This window comes from Lampris incognitus, chromosome 17, assembly GCF_029633865.1.
Source record: "Lampris incognitus isolate fLamInc1 chromosome 17, fLamInc1.hap2, whole genome shotgun sequence".
In the NCBI taxonomy this organism is placed as follows: domain Eukaryota; kingdom Metazoa; phylum Chordata; class Actinopteri; order Lampriformes; family Lampridae; genus Lampris; species Lampris incognitus.
The window spans coordinates 39,181,246-39,209,238 of NC_079227.1; the positions used below are offsets into that span (position 1 = coordinate 39,181,246).

The 27,993-nt window shown below is 44.8% G+C and overlaps 1 protein-coding gene across 1 annotated transcript; it reads right to left on the reverse strand.

Annotated features, from left to right (window-relative positions):
• Positions 1-390: 390 nt before the first annotated feature.
• On the reverse strand, positions 391-27,896 carry LOC130127212 (H-2 class II histocompatibility antigen, E-S beta chain-like). Its single transcript, XM_056296782.1, has 5 exons — positions 27,624-27,896; positions 7,495-7,780; positions 1,303-1,516; positions 620-687; positions 391-512 (listed from the first exon to the last, which is right to left on the reverse strand). Exons 1-5 carry the CDS (start codon positions 27,894-27,896, stop codon positions 391-393), a joined length of 963 nt encoding a protein of 320 aa, XP_056152757.1.
• Positions 27,897-27,993: the final 97 nt, after the last annotated feature.

A 27,993-nucleotide genomic window follows, 5' to 3' on the forward strand; every position in this document is an offset into this window, starting at 1 on the left:
ATACAACCAAACAAGTCTGGCCCACTTCAAGTACTGATGACACCCAACTTAACTATTGTTTCTTCAACTATCTATAAGTACTAATGTGTACAGTGTACTGTCTATAAGTACTGATATGTATAGTGTATGGTCTATATGTATAGTGTACTGTCTATATGTACTGATATAGTGTAGTGATATAGAGTGTACTGCTTATATGTGTTTGTATTATAATGTAGTGATGTAGTATACTGCGTATATATAGTGGTATTATAGTGTACTGTGTATATGTAGTGATATTATAGTGTAGGGTGTATATGTAGTGGTATTATAGTGTAGTGGTATTATAGTGTAGTGTGTATATGTGGACTGATGTGAACCAGTGTAAACCTGGTCTGGACTGATCTAGTGTTACTGACCTCTGACCTTCCTCTTGTAGTAGATCAGACCTGCCAAAGACAAAATCAAACCCAGAAGGAGACCTGACGCTCCAGTGGCGATCTTGTTTCTGTCTGATTGTGGCATGGAGGGATCTGGAGAGACAGACACATGTCTCTATCTATAGACACATCTGCATGTTGACCTGTCTCTCTATGTCTTCATCACCTATCCATGGACAGAGACACACATAGATACTCACTCCAGTCCACTTTCTTAGGAGAGGGGAAACTGGCGTGTTCCACCATGCAGGTGATCTTCTCTCCAGACCTGAGATGAAATAAGTGAAGAAGAAGAAAACACACAGGGAATAAACAACATATCAACAATAAATAAGACGTGATGTGATTGGATGAGGTAAGTTTGTACCTTCCTGTCTGTCTGCACAGAAACTAGTCGAGTCTGATACTAAACATCAGCCCAGTTTAAAACACGGTATTAATATACAATAAATACTCTGTTGTCCATCTGGAATCTCACCAGTAAAGAGCCACGCATCCCACCTTAAATATACAGCTGGTGTCTACAGAGCAGACACTGAGGAGACACGTTCCACCTTAAACATACAGCTGGTGTCTACAGAGCAGACACTGAGGAGACACGTTCCACCTTAAACATACAGCTGGTGTCTACAGAGCAGACGCTGAGGAGACACGTTCCACCTTAAACCATCACTTTGTGCTTTGTTTTCCAGTCATTGTGTGTGTGTGTGTGTGTGTGTGTGTGTGTGTGTGTGTGTGTGTGTGTGTGTGTGTGTGTGTGAGAGAGCGCGCGCGCGCGCGTGCGTGTGCGTGTGTGTGTGCGTGTGCGCGTGAGTGTATAGTGTTAAAGTATTTTGTATGTATTTGGACCGGTCCATTTGGTACTGAGTCTAAGTGTTCTTACCTGGGCGTGTACTCCAGGTGGGAGTGGATCTGGTAGTACCAATCACCGTTTGCCAGCTCATCGGTGGAAGTGACGTCAGAGGTCACCGGCTGTCCGTCTCTCAGCCAGGTGACACTGATGTATTTGGGGTAGAAGTTGTAGACACTGCACATCAGCATGGCCGGATGTCGGCCACTAGGGGGCGTCACTGAAGTCAGTCTCACACTGGGCTCAGCTGGTAAATAATTATTTTGTTATCATCATCATCATCGTCATCATCATCATCATCATCATCATCATCATCATCAGGACTTGAAATTAACTTTTTGAATCAATGTCAAATGTGTAGAATTGCTAATCCTGAGAGTATATAATGTTTGGGGCCACATGGTGGCGCAGTGGTCAGCACGGTCGCCTCACAGCAGAAAGGTCGTGGGTTGGAATCCCGGGGTAGTCCAGCCTTGGCGATTGTACTGATGTGTCGTAGGTTAGTTTACATTATTACGACAGCGGCCCCCAGAGGAGTTACCATAAACTGATTTACGGCAGTGCCTAGCAGAGCTGGAATAAAGCATGTTAAACGGCTCTTCTGCGGTGAGTCGCCTCAGTCCAGCCCTCCGCATTGAGGACTAGACTCTGTTATAGCCGGACCTCAAACAGGGCTCATGAAAACCCGGCACGTTACTGTAACATGAGACTCATCCTAGAGCTGCTGGATTATGCAGATACAGTAAATTCTGAAGCACTTATTTGTTCCTAGACTTCTATGAGGCCTTTGACACGACTGAACTCACGGTTCTGTTACAGTCCGTCGAGGCGTTGGGCTTTGGGAATAACTTTGTTGGCATTGTCAATATGTTTTACAAAGATATGAATAGTTCTGTTATGATGAACTTCAACAGCTGTAAAAGAGTCCAGATGAACAGAGGGTTCCGCCAAGGCTGCCCTGTTCCTCCTCCCTTATTTATTTGAGGGGCTGAATTCTTATCAGTTAATATCGTGAATGATGGACGTTTGGGAGGAATGTCGGGTTTTGGTGGAGAGTTAAAAATCTCACAACTGGCAGACGACACCACTTTGTTTTGAAGGACAAGAAGCACGTGAGGAACTCTGTTACCTCAGGTAACCAGTGTTCCAGGGCCTCGGACCTGCGACTAAATGTGTGCACATGTGGAATGTTGTCTGTGCGTGATTGTAGCGATTGTGTACTTGGAAAGATCCGGTAAAAGAGTCCGTTAAGTATTTGGGAATATATACAACTACACATCTTACAGCTAGACAACATCTCCATTTCTCCAACAGATTAAAAAGACCAAGTCTGTCTTCAGGATTGGTCTTGGAAGGGGTTTCTCTACTTTAGGAGGAGTTCTCCTCTCCAAAGCAGAGGGCCTGTCTCGCTTTGTGGGTCCATCTGTGTCTCTATTGGTTTATGGTTCTACCGCCACAGAAGCAAATAGAACTTTCTTAAATGTCATTTGGAAGAATAAACCACACCAGCTTAAAACATGTGTCCTGTCCAGCAGTGAAGCAGAAGGAGGTCTGGAAGTTCTAGATTCCGTTGATTCTGGTAACACAACACACAAACACGCTCACACTTGTTGTGTGATGGTGAAATGTCCCATAAGTGTTGGACTGGTGTGGAGTCTCGTGACTCTGTCCCTCCTTTAACATGAGACACGTGACCTGGTGCTGTCTTCATCCAGAAGATGTGCTCTTCAACACCCGATTAATTGTGTTACTGTAGATGCAACATGTGTACTCACAAACAGGAGTTGTGTAAATCACTACCTAAGATCCCTGCTTGTCTCCAAGAAGTGAGTCTTTCCTTAAACCTCTCAGCCTTGAAACAACAACACAAGTAACGAGCTGCTGACCTACTACCACACTTGTGTCCTGACAGCCGTCTGTTACTTTACATGTGTACACGTGTACTCCCCTTCTGTTTTGTTGTGTGTCTGTTCTTTGTTTGTATTATGTTGTTACCATTTATTAGGGGTCCAAGCCCCAGGGGCTGGGGACCCCTATTGTTTCTGCTCGGATTTTTATTTTTATTTTTCCGTTGGTAAAAGTGGTACTGCAGCCTACACCGTAACAGATTCTACAAAACCCTTTGGAGGCCTGGTACAGAACTTCGCTCTCACCCCAAATGCAAAACATGACACATGTCAACCAGTTGGTGGTGCTATTTTGAAGGTCAACGCGTTTTGGCGTGTAACTCCCAAACCGTACATCGGACATGCAAAACCTTTACAGGCGCAGATTCACTGAGCATACCTGAGTCACGTGGTATAGACCACGCCCATTTCTGCTGTAATTTCATTTCGCAAATTTGCGAAAATATCCAAAACTACTTGTTCGAACTCCTCCAAGGCCGTGCGATCGATTTACACGAAACGTGGCACACATCATCTACAGTCACTCAAGGCAAAAATGGTGTCGAAAGAATTTTGATCCGTTGCTCGGTTTTGATTTGACAGATCAATTAACCTTGACTGGAAAACGGTGATTTTCCATGACGGTGCCATAACTCATCAATGCATTGACATATCAACTTGAAATTTTAGACGTATGTGACGTATTGTCGAAAGGTCCTAACCCATGAAGTACGTTTCAATTGTCCAGTAGAGGGCGCTATAAATTGGATAAGATTATATCTCATAATTGACAACATGGATTTGGATGACATTTGGGGTGCACAATCTAGGATCATACTGGAGTTGATACATGCAATTTAGTCATAATTTTAAAAGTGGGCGTGGTTTATGACAAAAATGTAAATTTCACCTGCGAAACTTCAAAAATGCCCCAAAATGTCCCCCAAATCCCCTGCACATCCTACAGAGCTGAGATGTTGTGAGCAGATCCAATAACTGATGCCAACACTTTGCTGCACTGCAACATATGGTCAATTCAGAAGTCTGTCACTCTATATTTTTCAAAATATGAAAAATCATAAAACATAAACATTTCTGCACAGATTCATTCAATTGCTACCAACATCGCCACAGATATTCTGGAGAAGGAACATATCAAGGGGGTCAAAGGTCATTCTAATCGGTCAAAACATGCATCCACACCAATGTACAATATATGCCTGTACAGTGTACAATATACCTAATATTTTTTATTTTCACACATATTTGATCAAACTATTCCAAAATATTTGAGAGGACACGTGACACTACCAGCATGACGTGTGAATGTGTTCAGATGTTTATCAGCGACGGTTTTTGTGTTATGAGCGTTTAAAGTATAAGGGACAACATGCAGCTCTTTAGCAGCAGCTATGCTATTGGTTCAAGGTGGCGGATCTTGTTCACAGCAACTCCGATTAACACGAAACTTGGTCCACCAATAAGTCATGACGCCCTGAGGTTCTGTGCATTATTTACTGTTAATTGGCCACTAGGTGGCGCTATCCTGCAAAATCATGACATGCGCTAAAATTATATATCCAAACTACTTGTAGCCTGTCAGTGTGATCAAACTGAAGCTTTGCAGCTAGCAGCTACGTACTCTTGTGAGCACCCTTCAGTAAAGGACATTTTATAATGCAAACCATTATAACCCCAAGTCCACTCTACTGCCCTTTGACACGGCTACACAACGCACTACAGGAGTATAACTACGCATTTCTTTCAGAATCAGCAAACAAGTCACAGAATGACCCATAGCAGCTGTAAGATAAGCCTCTGCTTCCACATCTCTGGCTCAGACACCGCCATTAGCTGCGTCTGTTAAGAACTAATCTCAGTTTCCTGATGACGCCTTCACGCATCACTGCATAGATGCTGAACTCAGATGCAGCATACTCATGCTTCATTATATCCTCCTACTCCCACCTCAGCAGGTTTAATTAAAACACAAATAAGTTCCCTGAAGCTCAGAACAAGGTTTCCAGCAGGCTGCATTTCTCCCACTTTACTGAATAACTCACTGCAAGGCTGCCAAGAAACCCTCTGAAGTTAGTGGAAGACAACCTCTTCGCTCCTGTCAGCCCCACACTTGCCTCGTCCATGGGAGGGAACACTAGAATTGTACTTCTCCTAAAACAGATACTACACGCTCTTCCACTGTTATTACTCAGTACTTAACACTCAACATTGTTGACAAGTATGTACAGCCTAATACTACTCATTTCCCCACCTCATCCCTACATGTCATTATATTCTTTTAGACACATATGTTGTTTTTCTTCCAGCCCCAACCCACACGATGTTAATAACCTGTTCCGGGTTCATCAATAATCCTTTGTTGACGTCATAGATGTTCAATAGTTGTGCGCTGTGTTCACAACCATCCTCATACACCATCTTGACGGACAGCTTTACGACCACCGTCGCTCTTTAAGACTGAGACTTGCATCCGTCTAATAAGCAAACAGCTCAACTAGCGAGGCTCCTACAGACAGCCAGACCCGACTTACATACATGGGGGCTTGGAGCCCGTTAATACCTGCTGGCAGCGCTGCTTTATGTCGGGGACTGTCTCACACCCTGATTGGGTTCTTCTGACGTAGTTGTGTAATGATACTGAACCTGATGTGTGTCCGTAATACTACACACCTGTTTTATGTACCATGTTCTATTGTTCAATAATACACACACACACGCACACACACGCACACACACACACAAACACACACGCACACACACACACACACACACACACAGACACACACACACACACACACAGACACACACACAGAAACACGCACACAGACACACACACACACAGACACACACACACAGACATACATACACATGCACACACACACACACACACACACAGACACACGCACACAGCACACACAGACACACGCGCATGCACACACACACGCACATATACACACACATAGACACACACACGCACACGCACACACACGCACAAACACACACAGACACAGACACACACACACACACTCACAGACACACACACACAAACACACACACAGACACACATACAGACACACACACACACACACACAGCCACACACAAAGACATACAGACACAAGCACACACACGCACACAGACACAGACACACACAGACATAGACACACACACACACACACACACACACACACAGAGACACACGCACACGCATATATACACACATAGACACACACACGCGCACACACACACACGCACGCACACACACACACAGACACACACAAACACAAACACACAAACACACACAGACACACACACAAAAACACACACACAGACACACATACAGACACACACACACATACACTCACACACAGACACAGACACACACAAAGACATACAGACACACGCGCACACACACACACAGACTGACAGACACACGCACACACAGACACACGCACACAGACACACACGCACACGCACACAGACACACACGCACACACACGCACACACGCACGCGCGAACGTACACGCGCGCGCACGACACACAAACTCCGACGGGCGCGCACACAACTCACAAACACGCACACAGCGTGACAAACACACACAAACGCGCGCGCACATACACGCGCACACACCGACACACACACAACTCACAGACAGACGCGCGCACTTACACACAGATACACACAAACACACACACAGACGCACACATGGTGACAAACACACACACGCACGCACACACACACACGGTGACAAACACACACACAAACACACAAACGGACACGCGCGCTCGCAGACACCCGCGCGCACCGACACACAACTCAGAAGCGCGAGCACACACAACTGACAAACAGGCGCGCACACTTACATACGCGCGCACACACACACACACACACAGACGCACACACGCAAACCCACACGCACACACACGGACACACGCGCGCGCACACAAAAACGCGCGCGCAGAGACTCGCGCGCACACCGATACACACAACTCGCAGACGCTCGCGCGCACACAACTCACAAACACGCGCGCTCACTTACACACACGGATACATGCATGCATAATAATAGTACTGCTAATAGTAGTAGTAACAGTAGTAGTAATAGTCATAATTATAGTACTACTAATAGTAGTAGTAACAGTAGTAGTAATAGTCATAATAATAGTACTACTAATAGTAGTAGTAACAGTAGTAGTAATAGTCATAATAACAGTACTACTAATAGTAGTAGTAACAGTAGTAGTAATAGTCATAATAACAGTACTACTAATAGTAGTAGTAACAGTAGTAGTAATAGTCATCATAGCAGAGCAGCTCACCTGTCTTATCCAGTGTTTTTCGATACTGTATCTTTATATTATGTTTGCAGTATCTCTCTTTCTCAGCTCTCCTTCGTGCCATCTCTGCAGGATCGTTGTTCCAGCGCTCTGCGTTATAGATACCAAACTTATCATATCCAACATACTTCCCCACAGTGCTGTTAAACCTCATAAATTCTATCTTATTGAAATACAGAGAGCGTATGTACTCTATGTCAGGAAGTTCAGAGGAGGTGTACACACATGTGTCCAGGTAATACCACAAAAACGCATCTGGAGCAGAAAGAGAAACAGGTTCAAGTTATTTAGTTGAATTGTTTTAAAGACAATAATTAAAACCTCTTTTCTAACAACACAGCAGAGTCCATCCAACAGAGACTGATTTACATATTTTATCTCACCTGCTCCATAGAAACCCACGACCAGGAGGGAGCTACACACAACAAGGCAGCATGAAGCCATGTGTCTGTCTTGCTGATGAACACAATAAACTGTCCTCCTTTACAGACTGACTGGTGTGGACTGCCCCCTGGACATAAACCAGTCCACCACCCAATCACCTCACTGGGCTGGCTAGCTCTCCCAACATCAGCCAATAGAAAAAACAGAGGCCTGCCACGTCATCTGTTACCAGGTAGAGGGTAGAGCCTAATGCTGGAAAGGGACAGAAAGTCACAGGTTCAAGCCTGTTCGGGGACTGAGAAGCTTTGGCCGGTGACAGAATGACAAGAGGACATGTGTTGTTAGTATAGCGCCCCCTAGCTGCAGGACACTCAACATGTACACAATACACACTAGACCAGTAGACAATACACACTCAACATGTACAAGAACACACACACACACAAATATATATATATATATATATGTGTGTGTGTGTGTGTGTTTGTGTGTGTGTGTGTTACAGGTAATGTGAAAAACCGGGTAGTGTGCCACCCCCCGCTTGGATGGTTAATGTGGATGGAAGGAAGGTGCAACTCCTCTCGGTAGGATATTTGCATATGTAAATCAGCAGCAGCCTTCAGCCTAATGAGTCATGAAGTGAGGCCATGTGAGGAACCACAAGTTGTGCTAAATGAAAGAACAGACGTTGGCGATATCATTCTGTCTTTAGATCAACGTCCCCCCACTTGTATAACGAGGCTATTAGCATCAAAGAACACACACATGAGCCTCCTCCTCCTCCTCCTCCTCCTCCTCTCTATCTGCTCCCTGATATGAAGGAGTAGCCTACACATTTGACAAGGGTGGACAGAAATATCAGTGTCGGCCATCTCCCATCAGGCTGCTATAGCCTACTCTCACTGGAGACATGCGTCATCCAACCAACCCCAAATGGTGCCCCTCCGTGGACAGACTGGTAAATAACACTTTATGGAAGAGAGGTACTGGCGGGGGGTACCGAGACTAGATGATGTGAACCCAGAACCACATCCGTTTATAAGCCCAGTATGTAGGAGCGGAAGCAGCGACAACATATGTCCACATGCACTTCCTGTCTGCCAACCAGGCGAGACACATGAATGAACAGGCCGCACCTTTCACATGCACGTTTACACAACCACCAGAAAAGACCAACATGTGTCCTCCCCCCTCCCCCCTCCCTCCTCCCTCCTCCCTCCTCCCTCACCTGGCTAATATGCTGCTATTAGCCTACACCTTTCCTCCATCATGTCCTCATCTAACCCAGGATATGGGAGGGACTGTGCTATAAAAAACACTACCTCCAGCTCAGGGCAGAGCATATCCTCACAGACGAACCTCTGTGTGGCCTTATGTCTCTCCATCTGCAGATGCAATAAAGATTCTCTGTTTGCTCCAATGTTTGTGGGGTGATTGTTCTCCCCAGAGGATGCTGGGGCAAGAGCCCATTTAAGGATAAAGGAAAATCCACAACAAATTTGGTGTCAGAAGTGGGATCTCACGTCACCCGCCAGACGGACAACCGGCTGACTGATCATCTCGGGACGAGGACATAGTCACCCATCTCCCAATAACCTCAGCAGGTTTGAGGAGAAGAAAGGGAGAGGCGGGTGGTCCGTTTGGTCGGTGTCGCTGAGACCCCTCAGCAAAACCCGGGGAGATTCATCACACGGGTAAGCAGGATTCTTTAAAGGAGGAAATGATCATTTAAAACGCGGACTATTGAAACCAGATGAGGTCGTGCACTGACAATTAGGCGGCTGTTCACCCTCGGTCTCGCACTAATAGAAGTGGTCACCTGGTAGGATCAAGTGAACCCAGAAGAGAAAAAACAGGGAAACAAGGGCAGGAAACTGGCCCCGATAGATATGGAGGGTCCTATCTATCAGATAATGATAAGGAAATATGGTGAAGACTCGGTAAAATATGTTTTAGACTGGATACAGGGTCATGGGTTTCCTGTTGAAGGAACTTTGAGCAAGAATAAACTAATGGAAGTCCGACAGTCCATGGAAAAGGGAAGAGCGAAGGTCTTGGAAAGGAAACAGATTTCTACAACATGGTTAGAGTATATGGCAGAGCAAGAACGAATTTTGGGAATGTGGGAGAAAGAGTGTGAAAGGAGGGAAAGAAAAAAGCTACAGAGGACTATGACGCGAAACCATTGGTACCAAACCGCACCTTGACAGACCCTGACTGGCTTTTGTGTTTGACATGACTTGTTTGTGTGTGTGTTCATAGTTTGTTCCGTGGTGTTTGTCCGTCTGGCCATTTTGTGTTGTTTAGAAGTTGCAAGTCCTTGAGAGTGGCTTAAATGGGGATATAAAAGCTGGGGGAGGTTTTGTTTTGGCTTTTCCAAACCTTTGTTTTCCTGACAATTGGGGTGTGAGAGGGGGTTTTCAGAGACCACCTCGTTTAGCATCCTTATCAGACCCAACCCGGCTTTGTTCCTGTTTGACAAACAACTGGCTTTAGAAAGTCACTAACCTGAAGCAATGATTATTCAAATCCTTTCAAGGAATCTATTTCTTTTCTTTCTGAGGTACCTCATATGAAATGTGATTTACCCATTTGGTTTTTTTTGGAGCATTGAAAAGTTTTTGTGGTGTATTTTTCACTTTAAATTGATCCTGTCCTCACTTCTTTTAGGATTCCCCAAAACCGAAGGATGTCGTGTCCCTATTTCATTTTCTGAACTGTTAAGCAGAACTCTGTTATGTCCAACGCCACGGTTGCAATATTTTTAATTTTACCTATTCTGTTTTTCTTTCTGCTACTGAGATTTTTTTTTTAAGAATAACTGGTGGGACCCAACTGCCTACCCACTTCACGCCTTGGGGGGGGGGGGTCTCCTTGAGAGTAACAGGGACAATGTAAACCACAGTTATGTTGTGTAAACTGTTGTTGTTTCTCTTTCCATTAGACGACACCCATTGGTTCATTTGTTTTTATGTTGACTTACCTCTGTGTTAAATTGGACTTGTTTTGTTTTTCAGCACTAAGGTGTGAGTTTTAGGATTTTTGTTTTTTAAAGAGGGGTAGTGGGAATGAGGAATTGAAATTCAGGATGGTTGTGAGCCTTCTTCTGTACATTTTTCTTTGATTTTTTTACTTCATAGAAAACAAACTGTTTTACGAATACAAACTTAGATCATAGCGGAAGTTTCTGAAGAACACTGAATCAAGTTGACTACGAATCTTCAGAATCCTAGAATGACAGTGTTTTCAGTGTTGTGCACTTTCACTCTGAAAGTTTTTCCCTCCAGAATTGTCCAACCGAAGGTCCATGCGCTGAAAACATTCCTCCAGAGTTACGCAGCCTGTCCAGAGCTGACACCACTTGCTCCTCCCCCTCCTCCAGACGGGCTGGGTAACACCCCAACTCCCATGGTACCGGGTCCAGGGCCCCGGGGTATGCTCCACGGAAAGACAACCTCCCAGCTGGACAGAACAAAGAGCAACCCGCCACATAACGCGGCTGTAGGAGCTGTGTCTGTGTGAGGGTGATCTCCAAGGTGTCCCGGTCTGCTCCTGGCACAGCCAATCCTCCCACACATGAAGACCCTCTGGTTGTCTAGATGAGACTAGCACCAACCAACTCCCTAGCTCTGGAGACGACAGATTTGGGTTTGGCTTTGAGAGTCCGAAATCGCCTTGCCTCTGTGGAGTCTGTAACCAGTGACAACTTTGAACGTTTCACTGCAGCTGAATCCACCATCAGAATGCTCCGAACCCAAAACCTGTCTCTGCAGGACCGAATCGACGACCTCGAGAACCGATCTCAGAGGGCCAATCTCCATGTACTGAACATTCCTGAAGGCAGTGAGGCCGGTAGAGATCCGGTGCAGTTCATGTCGGAGATGCTGATGCAAATAATGAGTACTCGCCTAGCCATAGCAGCATCACTTTTCCTGGGTGTCCTGCTACTCCTCACCTGCTGCATTGTGCCCATAGTTCGGCGTTTGATAAACGGCCTCATTGCTACTCAGCTCATGTATTATCACCTCCTTGCCCAACAGGATGGGGACCCTGTTTCGTCTCCCCCCCCCCACCACTGCTTTTCCCCTCTTCCCCGCCCCCTCAGAAGGACTTCGGTTCTGAATCCTCCTACACCTCCTCCGATGACAGTGACTCCCCCGTCTACATGATACTTTATGACGAACACTGGTTAACCCTTTCCATTCCGGTTGTTCTGATGCCCGTTTATTATTCCTGTGTATAGATGTTATGTGTGCTGATTTCCATTATTTTATGTTACCTCTGGGTGTTCAATGATGAACAAAAGGGGGGAATTGTGGAGTACAACATGTACTGCATACGCACTCCGTATGTACTCTGTAGTTTTCTACTTCTCTGTGTGTATGAAACTTCTCACTCAATGCAGACACACATACCCATTGTTCTTATGCGCGCCTCCATGGGGTCACATAGCCACGTCATCATGATTGCGTCCCCTTTGCTGCGTCCCAGACACTGGGACAGCAAAGATAAGACTAATGGACCTACAGACACTCACCAGTCAAAGAACCTGATTAACTCAGATGGTTTCCTGCATAGCTTTGTCAGACGACACCTTAGTTAATGCAGGAAACATAGGGTATGACGCAACGGACTGTGCTATAAAAACCACTACCTCCAGATCAGAAGCAGAGCATATTCTCGCAGACTAATATCTCTGTGGCCTTATGTCTCTCCATCTGCAGATGCAATAAAGATTCTGTGTTTGCTCCAATGCTTGTCCGATGATTATTCTCCCCAGGGGTTGCTGGGGCAAGAGCCCATTTAAGGATAAAGGAAAATCCACGACACTGATCACCGCAGCATCACCAGCAGCAGGCAGGAGCAGGAGAACAACTGTGATTTTTACAATGATTAAATCCTGAAAAACGTTTAAAACTATCAAACGCTGAATCAGTTCCTCTGGACACGTTTATCGACCGATACGTTTCATCACCTAGTACCTGTCAGATATCTGTCAGACATCTGTCAATAACATCTATCAGACATCTGTCGATAACATCTGTCAGACATCTGTCGATAACATCTGTCAGACATCTGTCAAACATCTGTCGATAACATCTGTCAAACATCTGTCGATAACATCTGTCAGACATCTGTCGATAACATGTCAATAACATCTGTCAATAACATCTGTCGATAACATCTGTCAAACATCTGCCAGTAACATCTGTCGATAACATCTGTCAAACATCTGCCAGTAACATCTGTCAGACATCTGTCAATAACATCTGGCAATAACATCTGTCAATAAAATCTGTCAGTGACATGTTAATTACACCTGTCAAACATCTGTCCATAACATCTGTCTATAGTAAACGCTGCGTCCAGATGGACTGATTCAACCTTCTTTGGTTTTCTAAGCTGGGTTGCTGCGCATGCGTCAAGACGTTTAACACACAAAGCAGAACATGTCAGAACTCTTCATGAAAGCTCTTTCAGTCCGCAAGCAAACAGCGTCGCTGTTCTCATTTGTTCGTGTGTCTGAGTAGTTGGTCTGTTGTCGTTTCCCTCCTGTTGTGTTTGTTCTTGGCTCTTTTCATACGGAGTAGTTTTTCCTCTGGTGTATTTATTTCATAGTTTTGATATTTCCATGTTATTGAGCTAAAAACATTGATGTAAATGTGACTTGTACAGTTGTGTTTTTTGCCACATGGTGTTCAGTTGTGATACGGCTCTACTGTGATGGAGGACACACACCAGCTCATGCCTGTAACTTTGGGAAGTGTTGCTGAGCTCTACTGTCCTCATGCCATAAAATACTTTGTATGAAAATGAACTGCCAAACTATTGTAAAGACGGTGTAAAGTTGTATTATGTGAAGACAAGAAGACCTACAAGGCTTATACACTTCAGCATTTTATTAAAACGGTATTCACTGTAAAGTTAAGGCATTTATACAACATAATGTCATTTATTTAAGAAACCTGTCTTGTTTCTCTTTGGTTAAAAAGTTACCATAGTGAACTTTTGAAGTAAATGATACAACAATGAAAAACTATGTTGTGTACATATATACATATATACATTCACTGAGGTATTTTTTTAAAACATGGCTTGCTTCAATTTCAGATTTTAAGGTGCAAGTGTTACATGCTTTGTACATTGAAGTTCTAAAGGGTTTTACATTTTCCATTAAAATGGATTTATCAACCTTGTGGTTGCTGTGGTTTGCATACCGGCCAGTCAGGGACCGTGTCTAACTTGTCCCAAACCCGAGGAATGGATGTGTACTAACGAGTCAGAGGCTTTGGTACAGTGCAGAGTGCAGTACACTGCTGAGCTGATTTCTATACATGACTAGAGTGCTACAAAGGAAGGGACCGGGGTTAGCTTAGCCTGTTAAATTGCTAACTATGCATTATATACTACATAGCTGATGTTCGAGCTGTACTTTTACTGCTCACCCTTATTACAGCCGGGCAGCAAAAGTGAGCCGGGTGTCTTTGTCCAGTTAGTTTTTCTCACTCCTGCGGAATTCCAAGATGTGTTCTCAGGTTAACTGGCAGATTGAATCTCTCCCACACTTCCTGGGTCTTCCTCGAAGTGGACCCCTACATGGAATGCCGTTTCCAATTCAAACTGGCTACTGACCACCACCTTCCCGAGTAACCGAGTTCTACCCTGCTGGGAAAACCCTCCTTCCTGCCGCTGGGATCCATCAGCCCAGAGTTTTGCTTTGAGATCGTCACTGTCAGATGTAATGCATCGCTGTAACCGCTAGTAGGCGTTTCTTTTATTTTGGGGCGTGTCTTGTAATTTGGGGGCGCGTCTTGTACGTTACGCCCCTGTCCTTCAGTCCGCAGACGTGCTGTTGGGTTTTTAAGCTCTGCTGGGCGTCCAGCACAACGTCTGGACGGACGTCTATCTGTCGTCCTTTTGATGGTACTGAGTAAAATTCGTGTTCGCGAGTATTCTGTCGCAGTACTAGAGCGCCACTTCGTTACACTGCGTCGTATTGGCTACTGTGAAAGGAGTCTGCGTTTTTATTCAACAGTACCTGTCTGTGGACTGCCAGACAGGGATGTAAGGCACAAGACACGCCCCCTAAGTAAAAGGACCGCCCACTTGCCAGTTCGTGAAACCTTCACGTTACAGAAACCTTCACATCACGTTAAAAAGACCGGGCCGCTCCGTAAGCATTTCACTCCAGGGCAGAAAGTGTGGGGCATAAACCACTTGTCACCCCAACACAGATATTTCTGCCTCCTCCTCATCTAAAACCCAGACTGATGGGACATGTTGTGAAAGCAGGGAACAAAGACGGTGATGGACTTCACTATCTGAGACACATGTTTCCAAGAATACCTGGTGCCAAGATGAAGGAAGGCCTTTGTGTTGGTCCACAAGTCAGACAGGTCCTCAGTGACAGGGAGGTAGAAGATCTGCTAGTGGGCCAGGGAAAACAGCATGGAAGGCGTTTCAGGATGTTGTGGGGGATTTCCTTGGCAACTGCAGAGCACCAAACTCCACTGAGCTGCTGGACGACATGCTTAAAGCCCACAAAACCATGAAGTGAAACAGGTCTATGAAAATTCCTGTTGTGCACCACACGTGGACTTCTTCCCTGCTGGACTTGGTGCAGTCAGTGAGGAACATGGTGAAAGGTTTCACCAGGACATTGGACCATGGAAAAGAGGCGTCACGACAACTGGAATCCATCAATGCTGGTGGACCACTGTTGGACACTGAGACGAGAGGCACCAGGTGCTGAGTACCAACGAAGATCCTCTGCAAAACGTTTTAAGCTCAGCTGAACTAACACCACGTGTCGGCACCATTATGTGATTACACGTTACATCCAATACAAGGTATTTTAATGTTCCTCCACCTTCCTACGTGATGCAGCTCATCTGAAATGTGAATGATGTCTGTGTTCAGCTTGACATTGTCCATCATTACCTCCTTTTTCCAGGAAGCGAGACGTCTGAAAACGTGTCCAGTGTTATCGCCGCCTATAGTCCCGTGTGTACCAGAGAGATCAGGCAGTAAATCAGATACCTCACGGAAGAAGGCCGGCTCATCAACAATCGGACCATAGGAGTGTAACGGGACATGACTAAATGTAGGCAGTTACCAAAACACATCTGCCGTCTGGCTCATTCACAGTACAGACACGTCTGAACGGAACCCCAGTCCTGCAAATCCAAATGGCCGCTCCCCGGGCTTTACTGGGGAACGTGGACTGGAAGATCTGGTTGGCCCCTGTTGAGAAATCACCTTCGTGGTCCTCGTCCTCGGGTCCGTTGATGTGAAGAAAACAGCCACCACGTCTTAGGAGATTAAAATGATTTTATTGAGTACAGATCTGGAGACACACTGCCAATCCGTCGTGTGTGTCTGACTTCTTTGTGTGCCCTGGTGGGTTATATAGACCCCCCTGCTTCTCCTTTACGACACCTCTGGTCTTGATTATCCTATCAATAGAACCTTTTGGTGGTTGAGCTTTAAGAAGTGTTCATCCTGTTTCAACCTACTGAGCTTAGCAGGGGGTCCTCCTCGTACCAGACACGGTGTCTCTCCCAAGGCCCCAGGGGAGGGCAACCCCCTCCCCTACCCACATTCTTGTGGGAGACCTGCAATATATTTGTCTACATGAAGGTGTCTTCTTCGCCCTCTGTTCTGGTTACATACATTGGTTACATACTGAGTAACACATTGGTTACATACTGAGTAATACAAAATACACTCGGATTATATTTAATATCAATCAACAATTCCCCCTTTTGATCTCCTCTAAGGAGATCACTAAAAGGCTTCTAACTGCTGATCTAAGGGGTTCAGGACAAACAGGGGCATCATAGGGAGCGGTAGTTCCCCGTCTTTATGCTCAATAGCCGTGATGATGAGCCGGTTTTCCAGGGAACGCAGGCAGGGTATGAAGCAACAACCGCAAGTAACTAGTATAGCCAGAAATATGGCGAGGGAAAGGAGGAAGGATATTACAACACCCTTCCACTTGCCAAATAGGGAAGCGAGCCATCTTTCAAACGGGTTGGCAATCCCAGAGTGCTCATGCATGGTTTGTGATAATGCCCTCAGACCCTCGAGGGCTCGTGTAACAGATCCATCTGGGGCGGTGTTATTGGGAATGAAAATACAACGCTGGTCCCCAAACATAGAGCAAACACCCCCTTTTTACCTCGTCCCTCTTTGCCCGGCTCTGGGTTAAACCAAAAGCCCAGACGCACACGGTCAGCCACATCACCACGGCCAGAGCCCCAACCGCAAATCGAGTTTCTACATGATGGTGAATTCTTTTGACCGTCATGGCGCAGGCTGCTGGGTCGCCGATCTGCTGGACCGTTCCTCCCGAATCAGCTTCTTCTAGCCGGGTTTGTGATCGTCCGGCCGGGCTCCTCTATGACCTAGGGGAGAGGTTACCAGCACTTTCACCCTGTTCCAAGCTAACAGTGTGTTTTGGTGTTTCGCTGGAATCTGGTCTCTCTTCCTGGGGGGACGTTGCCTCCTGTAGGCCCTCTGGTATAGCGTCTAGGGTCCGTCCGGGCTCCTCCGCGACAGCACACTGGCTCCAGTGGTACCAGACGTCTCCTTTCCCTTTCAGCCGGACTGCATGAGACGTCCTCTCTACCACCTCGTAGGGTCCGGTCCACCGGGGCTCCGCCCACTTCCGCTTAATGGGTCGCAACAGGATCCACCGCGCCTGGTGGAGGGTGGATTCCGGTGCTGGCGCGCGTCTTTCGCCAACCTGTCGGGAGAAATCTGAAACCAAAGCCTGTAATTCTTTAAAACATGTGCTTTTAGTTCCCCCCATTGATTCTAGTCCCTCCGTTGAGGCCGCCCCTGGCCCCGGAAACTGTCGCCCCGTCATTAATTCATATGGGGTGAACCCGGTCCTCTGATTGATTGATGACCTAATCGTCATTAGTGCCAAGGGAAGGGCCTCAACCCAATTCATTTTAGTTTGAGCACAAATTTTAGCCAGTTTTTGTTTGAGGTTGTGATTCATTCTTTCTACCTTGCCCTGGGACTGTGGATGGTATACGGTCCCAAAGGCGTGTTTCAGTCCTAATAGGCTGACACCAAATTGTGGATTTTCTTATCCTCTTAATGGGCTCTTGCCCCAGCAACCTCTGGGACGGACAATCATTGGACAAATATTGGAGCAAACAGAAAATCTCTAATGCATCTGCAGATGGAGAGTCATATAATCACAGAAGTCAGTCTGTGAGGATAAGCTCCGCCCCTATACTGGAGACAGGGGTTTTTATAGCACAGTCCGTCGTGTCATACCCTATGTTTCCTGCATTAACCAATGTGTTGTCTTACAAAGGAATGCAGGAAAACGTCAGTCATGTTCTGTGCCTGGTGAGTGTCTGTAGATTTATTCTTTTACTGCCCCAGGCCGGAGTGGCCCTCATGTTTTAGTGACCCCTAGTTGTTATCTTTACTGCCCAAGGCTGGGGAGGCCCTCATGTGTTAGTGACCATTTGTCGTCTGCAGTGTGCGGGATTTAGTGGCCATGTGTGTGTCTGCAGTGAATGAGAAGTTTCATACACACAGAGAATTGGAAAACTACAGAGTACCTACGGAGTGCACATGGAGTACTATTTGTACTCCACAATTCCCCCCTTTTGTTCATCATTGAACACCTAAAGGTAACATAGAAATAATATCAATCAGCACACATAACATGCATATACAGAAATGAGAAACAGCCATGAGAACAACCGGAATCGAAAGGGTTAACCAGTGTTCGTCATAAAGTATCATTCAGACGGGGGAGTCGCTGTCATTGGAGGAGGTGTAGGAGGATTCAGAAACGAAGTCCTTGTGGGGGGGCGAGGAAAATCAGTGGTGGAGAGGGGGAAGATGAAACAAGGTCCCCGTCCTGTTGGGCAAGGAGGTGATAATACACGAGCTGAGTAGCAATGGGCACGAACTATGGGCACGATGCAGCAGGTGAGGAGTAGCAGGACACCCAGGAAAAGTGGTGCTGCTTCGGCCAGGCGAGTAAAAGACATCAGGACCCATTATCTGCATCAGCATCTCCGACATGAACTGCACCGGATCTCTACCGACCGCACCACCTTCAGGAATGTTCAGTACATGGAGATTGACCCTCTGAGATCGGTTCTCGAGGTCGTCGATTCGGTCCTGCAGAGACAGGTTTTGGGTTCGGACCATTTTGATGGTGGACTCAGCTGCAGTTAAACGTTCAAAGTTGTCACTGGTTACAGACTCCACAGAGGCAAGGCGATTTCGGACTCTCAAAGCCAAACCCAAACCTGTGGTCTCCAGAGCTAGCTAGTTGGTGCTAGTCTCATCTAGACAACCAGAGGGTCTTCATGTTGGAGGATTGGCTGGGCCAGGAGCAGACCACCCTCACCTCCTCTCTCACCCGGAAGCTAACCGGGACACCATGGAGACCACCCTCACACCGACACAGCTCCTACAGCCACGTTATGTGGCGGGTTGCTCTTAGTTCTGTCCAGCCGGGAGGTTGTCTTCCCGTGGAGCGTACCCCGGGGCCCTGGACCCGGTACCACGGGAGTGGGGGTGTTTCCCAGCCCGTCTGGAGGAGGGGGAGGAGCAGGTGTTGACGATATCTGGAGGGAAAAACTTTCAGAGAGAAACTGCACAACACTGAAAACACTGTCATTCTAGGATTCTGAAGATTCGTAGTCAACGTGATTCAGTGTTCTTCAGATACTTCCGCTATGATCCAGGTTGGTATCCGTTTGTTTCTTATGAAGTAAAAAATCAAAGAAAACTGTACAGAAGAAGGCTCACAACCATTCTAGATTTCAATTCCTCATTCCCACTACCCCTCTTATTACACAAGAACAGAACACATTGTGTCAACCCATTTAACCATGAAGAACAAAAATGAAATTATGATATGATCAGTTTGTATGTTAGTTGTTAGTAAACCAAAAACAATTTCATGCAGTCGAATGAATCGGACTTTCATTTCATCCAAGCTGTTTACAAATGTTCTGAAGTCTGTAATGTTGTACTTATCTGAAATAAATTCTCTAAATCTAAAACAGATGAGGGATGATAAAGATAGTTGTTGTCTCAGATCCTGAACGTTCAAATAAACCCTAAATTAATAAAATCATAAGGTATCTTGTAAACCATTGAAACAATGAGCTGTTTGAAGACAAGAAACAAATGCCCCCCACCTTAACCAAATGAAACAACAAGAAGCCCCTTTCAAGGCCCCAAAAAGAGGGAGGGGGTTTCAAAGGAAAGAAATGCTCAATTAACAATACAAAGAAATTGATGTAATCAGTTAAAACCAAATAAATCAAACCAAAAATGAGTCTTATGAGGAGGCTCAAACTCATGGTAAAAAATAACATAAACATAGCCATAGCATAGACCTTTAAAACACAGGACTCAGTAGGTTTCATTCATATTCAAATAAAATGTAATCGTCCTCCTCACAAGAAACTGTCAAAGAAATGAATACCCTCTTTAAAAAAAAAGAACAACATCCTAAAACTCACACCTTAGTGTTGAAAAACAAAACAAGTTCAATTTAACACAGAGGAAAGTCAACATAAAGACAAATGAACCAATGGGTGTCTTCTAATGGAAAGAAAAACAACAACAGCTTAAAACAACATAACTGTGGTTTACACTGTCCCTGTTACTCTCAAGGCAACCCCCCCCCATCCATCCCCCCAAGGTGTGAAGTGGGTAGGCAGTTGGTTCCCACCAGTTATTCTTTAAAACAAATCCCAGTAACAGAAAGAAAAACAGAATAGGTAAAATTAAAAATATTGCAGCTGTGGCGTTGGACATAACAGAGTTCTGCTTAACAGTTCAGGAAATGAAGCAGGGACAGGGAATCCTTCGGTTTAGGGGAATCCTAAAAGAAGTGAGGACAGGATCAAGTTAATGTGAAAAATACACCACAAATACTTTTCAATGCAACAAAAACAAAAAACAAAAAACCAAATGGATATATCACATTTTATATGAGGTACCTCAGAAAGAAAAGAAATAGATTTCTTGAAAGGATTTAAATAATCAATGCTTCAGGTTGGTGACTTTCTAAAGCCAGTTGTTTGTCACACAAGAACAAAAGCCGGGTTGGGTCTGATAAGGATGCTAAACGAGGTGGTCTCTGAAAACCCCCTCTCACACCCCAATTGACAGGAAAACAAAGGTTTGGAAAAGCCGAAACAAAACCTCCCCCAGCTTTTATATCCCCATTTAAGCCCCTCTCAAGGACTTGCAACTTCTAAACAACACAAAATGGCCAGACGGACAAACACCAGGGAACAAATTATGAACACACACACAGACAAGTCATGTCAAACACAAAAGCCAGTCAGGGTCCGTCAAGGTGCGGTTTGGTACCAATGGTTTCGTGTCATAGTCCTCTGTAGCTTTTCTCTTTCCCTACTTTCACACTCTTTCTTTTCCGAGTATTCAACATTATTCCGACCAGTACATCTATTTGTTCCCGTAAGGACTTCCACCGGGGCTTCTCTTCACCCTTTTCACCCGCCACAAATACCTTCCCAACGGAACGGCATCCTCCGCATTTCTCTCTCTCCCCTTATAATAGCTTCTCCTAACCTCCTTTGTTCTTCCTCCCTTCGTCTCGCCTTTGCCTTGGGACCCTCATTTTTTTGGTTCGTCATCATTTGTATCAGTATGTCGCTCTGCTTCTGCAGGGACTTCCACTGCGGTCCGCCACCCCTTTTTTCTCCTTCTTCTTTTTCCATTCTACCTTTTACGTCTCCTGTCTATCTGTTAGGGACTCCAACCCTCTATTTTATTTAATCTATCCTTTAGGGACTCCAACCCTTACTCTTATTTAATCTATTGTTCAGGGACTCCAACCCTTACTCTATTTAATCAATTGTTCAGGGACTCCAACCCTTACTCTATTTAACCAATTGTTCAGGGACTCCAACTCTTATTGTATTTAACCAATTGTTCAGGGACTCCAACCCTTACTCTATTTAACCAATTGTTCAGGGACTCCAACCCTTACTGTATTTAATCTATTATTCAGGGACTCCAACCCTTACTGTATTTAACCAATTGTTCAGGGACTCCAACCGTTACTCTATTTAACCTATTGTTCAGGGACTCCAACCCTTACTCTATTTAACCAATTGTTCAGGGACTCCAACACTTACTCTATTTAACCAATTGTTCAGGGACTCCAACCCATACTCTATTTAACCAGTTGTTCAGGGACTCCAACCCTTACTCTATTTAAACAATTGTTCAGGGACTCCAAACCTTACTCTATTTAACCTATTGTTCAGGGACTCCAACCCTTACTCTATTTAACCAATTGTTCAGGGACTCCAACACTTACTCTATTTAACCAATTGTTCAGGGACTCCAACCCTTACTCTATTTAACCAGTTGTTCAGGGACTCCAACCCTTACTCTATTTAACCAATTGTTCAGGGACTCCAACCCTTACTCTATTTAACCAGTTGTTCAGGGACTCCAAGCCTTACTGTATTTAACCAGTTGTTCAGGGACTCCAACCCTTGCTGTATTTAACCAGTTGTTCAGGGGCTCCAACCCTTAGTCTATTTAACCAATTGTTCAGGGACTCCAACCCTTACTGTATTTAACCAATTGTTCAGGGACTCCAACCCTTACTGTATTTAACTAATTGTTGAGGGGCTCCAACCCTTAGTCTATTTAACCAATTGTTCAGGGACTCCAACCCTTACTCTATTTAACCAATTGTTCAGGAACTCCAACCCTTACTCTATTTAACCAATTGTTCAGGGACTCCAACCCTTATTGTATTTAACTAATTGTTCAGGGACTCCAACCCTTACTGTATTTAACCAATTGTTCAGGGACTCCAACCCTTACTGTATTTAACCAATTGTTCAGGGACTCCAACCCTTACTGTATTTAACCAATTGTTCAGGGACTCCAACCCTTACTGTATTTAACCAATTGTTCAGAGACTCCAACCCTTACTCTATTTAACCAATTGTTCAGGGACTCCAAACCTTACTCTATTTAACCTATTGTTCAGGGACTCCAACCCTTACTCTATTTAACCAATTGTTCAGGGACTCCAACACTTACTCTATTTAACCAATTGTTCAGGGACTCCAACCCTTACTCTATTTAACCAGTTGTTCAGGGACTCCAACCCTTACTCTATTTAACCAATTGTTCAGGGACTCCAACCCTTACTCTATTTAACCAGTTGTTCAGGGACTCCAAGCCTTACTGTATTTAACCAGTTGTTCAGGGACTCCAACCCTTGCTGTATTTAACCAGTTGTTCAGGGGCTCCAACCCTTAGTCTATTTAACCAATTGTTCAGGGACTCCAACCCTTACTGTATTTAACCAATTGTTCAGGGACTCCAACCCTTACTGTATTTAACTAATTGTTCAGGGACTCCAACCCTTACTCTATTTAACCAATTGTTCAGGAACTCCAACCCTTACTCTATTTAACCAATTGTTCAGGGACTCCAACCCTTATTGTATTTAACTAATTGTTCAGGGACTCCAACCCTTACTGTATTTAACCAATTGTTCAGGGACTCCAACCCTTACTGTATTTAACCAATTGTTCAGGGACTCCAACCCTTACTGTATTTAACCAATTGTTCAGGGACTCCAAACCTTACTGTATTTAACCAATTGTTCAGGGACTCCAACCCTTACTCTATTTAACCAGTTGTTCAGGGACTCCAACCCTTACTCTATTTAACCAATTGTTCAGGGACTCCAAACCTTACTCTATTTAACCTATTGTTCAGGGACTCCAACCCTTACTCTATTTAACCAATTGTTCAGGGACTCCAACACTTACTCTATTTAACCAATTGTTCAGGGACTCCAACCCTTACTCTATTTAACCAGTTGTTCAGGGACTCCAACCCTTACTCTATTTAACCAATTGTTCAGGGACTCCAACCCTTACTCTATTTAACCAGTTGTTCAGGGACTCCAAGCCTTACTGTATTTAACCAATTGTTCAGGGACTCCAACCCTTGCTGTATTTAACCAGTTGTTCAGGGGCTCCAACCCTTAGTCTATTTAACCAATTGTTCAGGGACTCCAACCCTTACTCTATTTAACCAATTGTTCAGGGACTCCAACCCTTACTCTATTTAACCAATTGTTCAGGGACTCCAACCCTTACTGTATTTAACCAATTGTTCAGGGACTCCAACCCTTACTGTATTTAACCAATTGTTCAGGGACTCCAACCCTTACTCTATTTAACCAATTGTTCAGGGACTCCAACCCTTATTGTATTTAACTAATTGTTCAGGGACTCCAACCCTTACTGTATTTAACCAATTGTTCAGGGACTCCAACCCTTACTGTATTTAACCAATTGTTCAGGGACTCCAACCCTTACTCTATTTAACCAATTGTTCAGGGACTCCAACCCTTACTGAGCTCTAAGCTTCCCTCCTTTGGGGGTCCTCAATTCCCCGGGAGAGTTTTCCCAGCCTTAACCTCACCCCCTCGTCAGAGAGTGAGTGGGTGCGCCATTACCTAGGATCTTAGACAGAGGACTCCAACCTCTTCTACCGATTATCTCCTTTTTACTCTTACCACAGGGGACTCCAACCCCTCCTTTTTTGTTAAACTGGTCGCCTTCTCCTTCCCGAGCTTAGTACAATTTAGTAATTCAGTCCAATATGCAGATTTCGTTAAAACAGGTTCTGCTTACCTTATTCGTGTTGTGGGTCGACCCCAAGCTCGGGAGGTGTCGGCGGGCAGCCACACTATCCAATTAGGACTGCTTCTTCACATCCCGGACGAAGCCCCCAATTTGTTGAGAAATCACCTTCGTGGTCCTCGTCCTCGGGTCCGTTGATGTGAAGAAAACAGCCACACGTCTTAGGAGATTAAAATTATTTTATTGAGTACAGATCTGGAGACACACTGCCAATCCGTCGTGTGTGTCTGACTTCTTTGTGTGCCCTGGTGGGTTATATAGACCCCCCTGCTTCTCCTTTACAACACCTCTGGTCTTGATTATCCTATCAATAGAACCTTTTGGTGGTTGAGCTTTAAGAAGTGCTCATCCTGTTTCAACCTACTGAGCTTAGCAGGGGGTCCTCCTCGTACCAGACACGGTGTCTCTCCCAAGGCCCCATGGGAGGGCAACCCCCTCCCCTACCCACATTCTTGTGGGAGACCTGCAATATATTTGTCTACATGAAGGTGTCTTCCTCACCCTCTGTTCTGGTTACATACATTGGTTACATACAGAGTAATACAAATACACTCGGGTTATATTTAATATCAATCAACACCCCGCTGAGCAACCTTTCTTTTCTGGGTCTAATATGTTTCTTGTTAATGTATGACGTCAGCGGACAGAGATTCTTTTTTATCCCCTTTTCCTCCCCAATTGTACCTGACCAGTCACCCCACTCTTCCAAGCCGTCCGGGTCTCTGGTCCACCCCCTCTGCTGATCCGGGAGGGCTGCAGACTACCACGTCTCCTCCCATACATGTGGAGTCACCAGCCGCTTCTTTTCACATGACGGTGAGGAGTTTCACCAGGGGGACGGAGCGCGTGGGAGGATCACGCTATTCTCCCCAGTCCCCCCCCCCCTCGAACAGGCACCTCGACCGACCAGAGGAGGCGCTAGTGCTGCGAGCAGGACACATACCCACATCCGGCTTCCCACCCGCAGACACGTGTCTGTAGGGACGCCCGACCAAAGCGGACAGAGATTTTAAATGAGACAACACTTCAGCTTGTTTGAGCACATGGCTCATCCACGCACATTGCAGCTAGTGAAAGTAGTGTCGCCACCTGGCGGAGGTAAACTAGGATGCATATCGAGTTTGAATAGTAGCGGTGTACACCCAAAATGCCCTAGTAAAACATTGATAAGAAGAATAAAAGTTAAAAAACAAAACAGGAGTCCCAGAGTCTCAACTGCCCAGTGCTACACACTGAAAAAAGTAAAACATGGCTGTTGTTCCTGTGATGCATTTTTTCTGATTGTGAAAACCTAAAAATATTAGATTGTTTATTTGACCTGAATGTTGTGATTTAAGCTTATAGATCAACTTATTTTTTTTTGTTTGATTCAATATAAAATGTCGAAATGCCCTTTTTTAGATTGAGCGTGTTTCGCGCATGCGCCTTCTCTGCTCGGCCCGTCAGGCTGTAGCACGTGTCTTTCCATCCGTCATTTCAATAAGAAGAAGAAGAGGAAGAAGCAGCGAGTGCCTTTCTTGCCGAGGTGAAGAGACTTGAAACTGGTAAGGGAGGTATACGAAACTAAACACGTAAACATTAACCTTCACTCTTGTGGAAAATGTGTAGCTCATACAGTTTGTAGTAGATATAACCTGCAGTATCCGAAGGAGGTAAAAGTACTTTTGGAGTCATTCAGAAGGTGTTCATGGGCCTAGATGCAACAAAATGACGCTCAAAGTTGAACGTTTGTGCAACCTTCTACACAGCCAGTATTGAAACCAAGCTTTGCTGAGGATTCACAATAATGCTGGTGACCCTTGTCCTTTAGGGGGTACTGTAATTAATCCAGTCTGTGGACTGCAGTTTTCCTCATACCAAACCTGATCAGTTAATGAGCTGTTTAAGAGTCAAATGCATTTGACTGGTAGCACCAATCGAATGCAAATGTCATGCTCATGTTTTTTTTTATTTAATGAGATGCTGCTTTATGGCTGTTTTTAAGTGTTTCCTGCTGTGTTGACTACATGTCATGATCAATTTAATCCATTCATACATTGATACATATTCATACATTAAGCCATGCATACGTTAATTACTTCCTGTATCAAATATAGACACTCCTGCACAGAAACATTCAAAACACAAATATTGAATTTTTGTCATTGTTGAGGGAACATATATTGGAAATAAAAATATATATCTGTAACTGTCTGTGTGATCTCGGTCATTTATCAATCATGTTTTAATTACAGCTTAGAATTTATAAGTAATGTCAAATTAACTCATTTTTAAAAAAATGAGTTAATCTAAAATAATATTGAGGCGAATTCCACTAGTGTTTCTGCTCCGAGGTTCATTCACATATTACCCACAATGCAACTGAGCTGTCGATGTTTTGGTTATGTTGTGGGATATGGACCATGTTAAAAACGGACATATCTGTTACAGAGAGCGGTGATGTGGTGGAAGGTGATGGGGACGTTATGAGAGAAGCTAGATTAGATAACACGCTACTTCCCACCATGAGGGTAAAGAGTAGGCAAATAGATAGGGTCGCTTCGATGCCCGAGAAAAGGGGCGGAGCTAAGACTTATACAAACTTGTGTCTGTTCTGATTTGCTTGACTTGCGGTCATTAAAAGCTGACTTGTTAACTCTGAAAGGGTGTCCAAGAAGTCCATTATTTAACCACGTCACAATATATTTTTTGAATCTAATATTAGCTATTTTTTTTTAATTGAGGTAATTTAAAATAATCAGATTTCTCTAATCTTTTAACTTATAAAAATCAATTGAATAGAGTAAATATTTCAGGTTGAAGAGAATGGATTATTTACATTGAGATAATGAAGGCAATCTGTTTTTTTTCAATTGGCTCAAGTTAAAGTAATTAGCTTGCCTGAAGTTAAAAGAGAAGTTTGCTTGGATTTAAAAAGATTAAATTAGACTTGAGTGTTTTTTTTAGGTTGAGCCAATGTCAAATAGTTTGTGTGATGGATTACTCTAATTTGACTAGGTTAAACCAACAAATTACTTTTTTCAGTGCAGAGTCTCCACTACCCAGCACCACGCTATGGAGACCTTTCCGGTTCCAGAGTGGTCGGCCTCTCCCTGCCGACGACCAGTCTGTTCCCGAGCCGTCGGCTGCCTCTGCTGACCACCTGTCTTTGCCGGCGATTGCCCTGATCTTTATCCGCCTTTGACGACGGTACCCCGAGCAGCCCTGCGCCTCCGAAGCAAGTTCCCTGAGCGGTCCCGCCTCTGCCCTGTCTACGTCGCCGCTCTCCCGAGCGGTGGTCCCGTCCATGCCGCCGAGCTCCCGAGAAGCTGACCAATCTACATCACATGCCTGTAGTGATATAACGCCATGTATAAACACTGGAACTACACTAGGTGTTATGTAC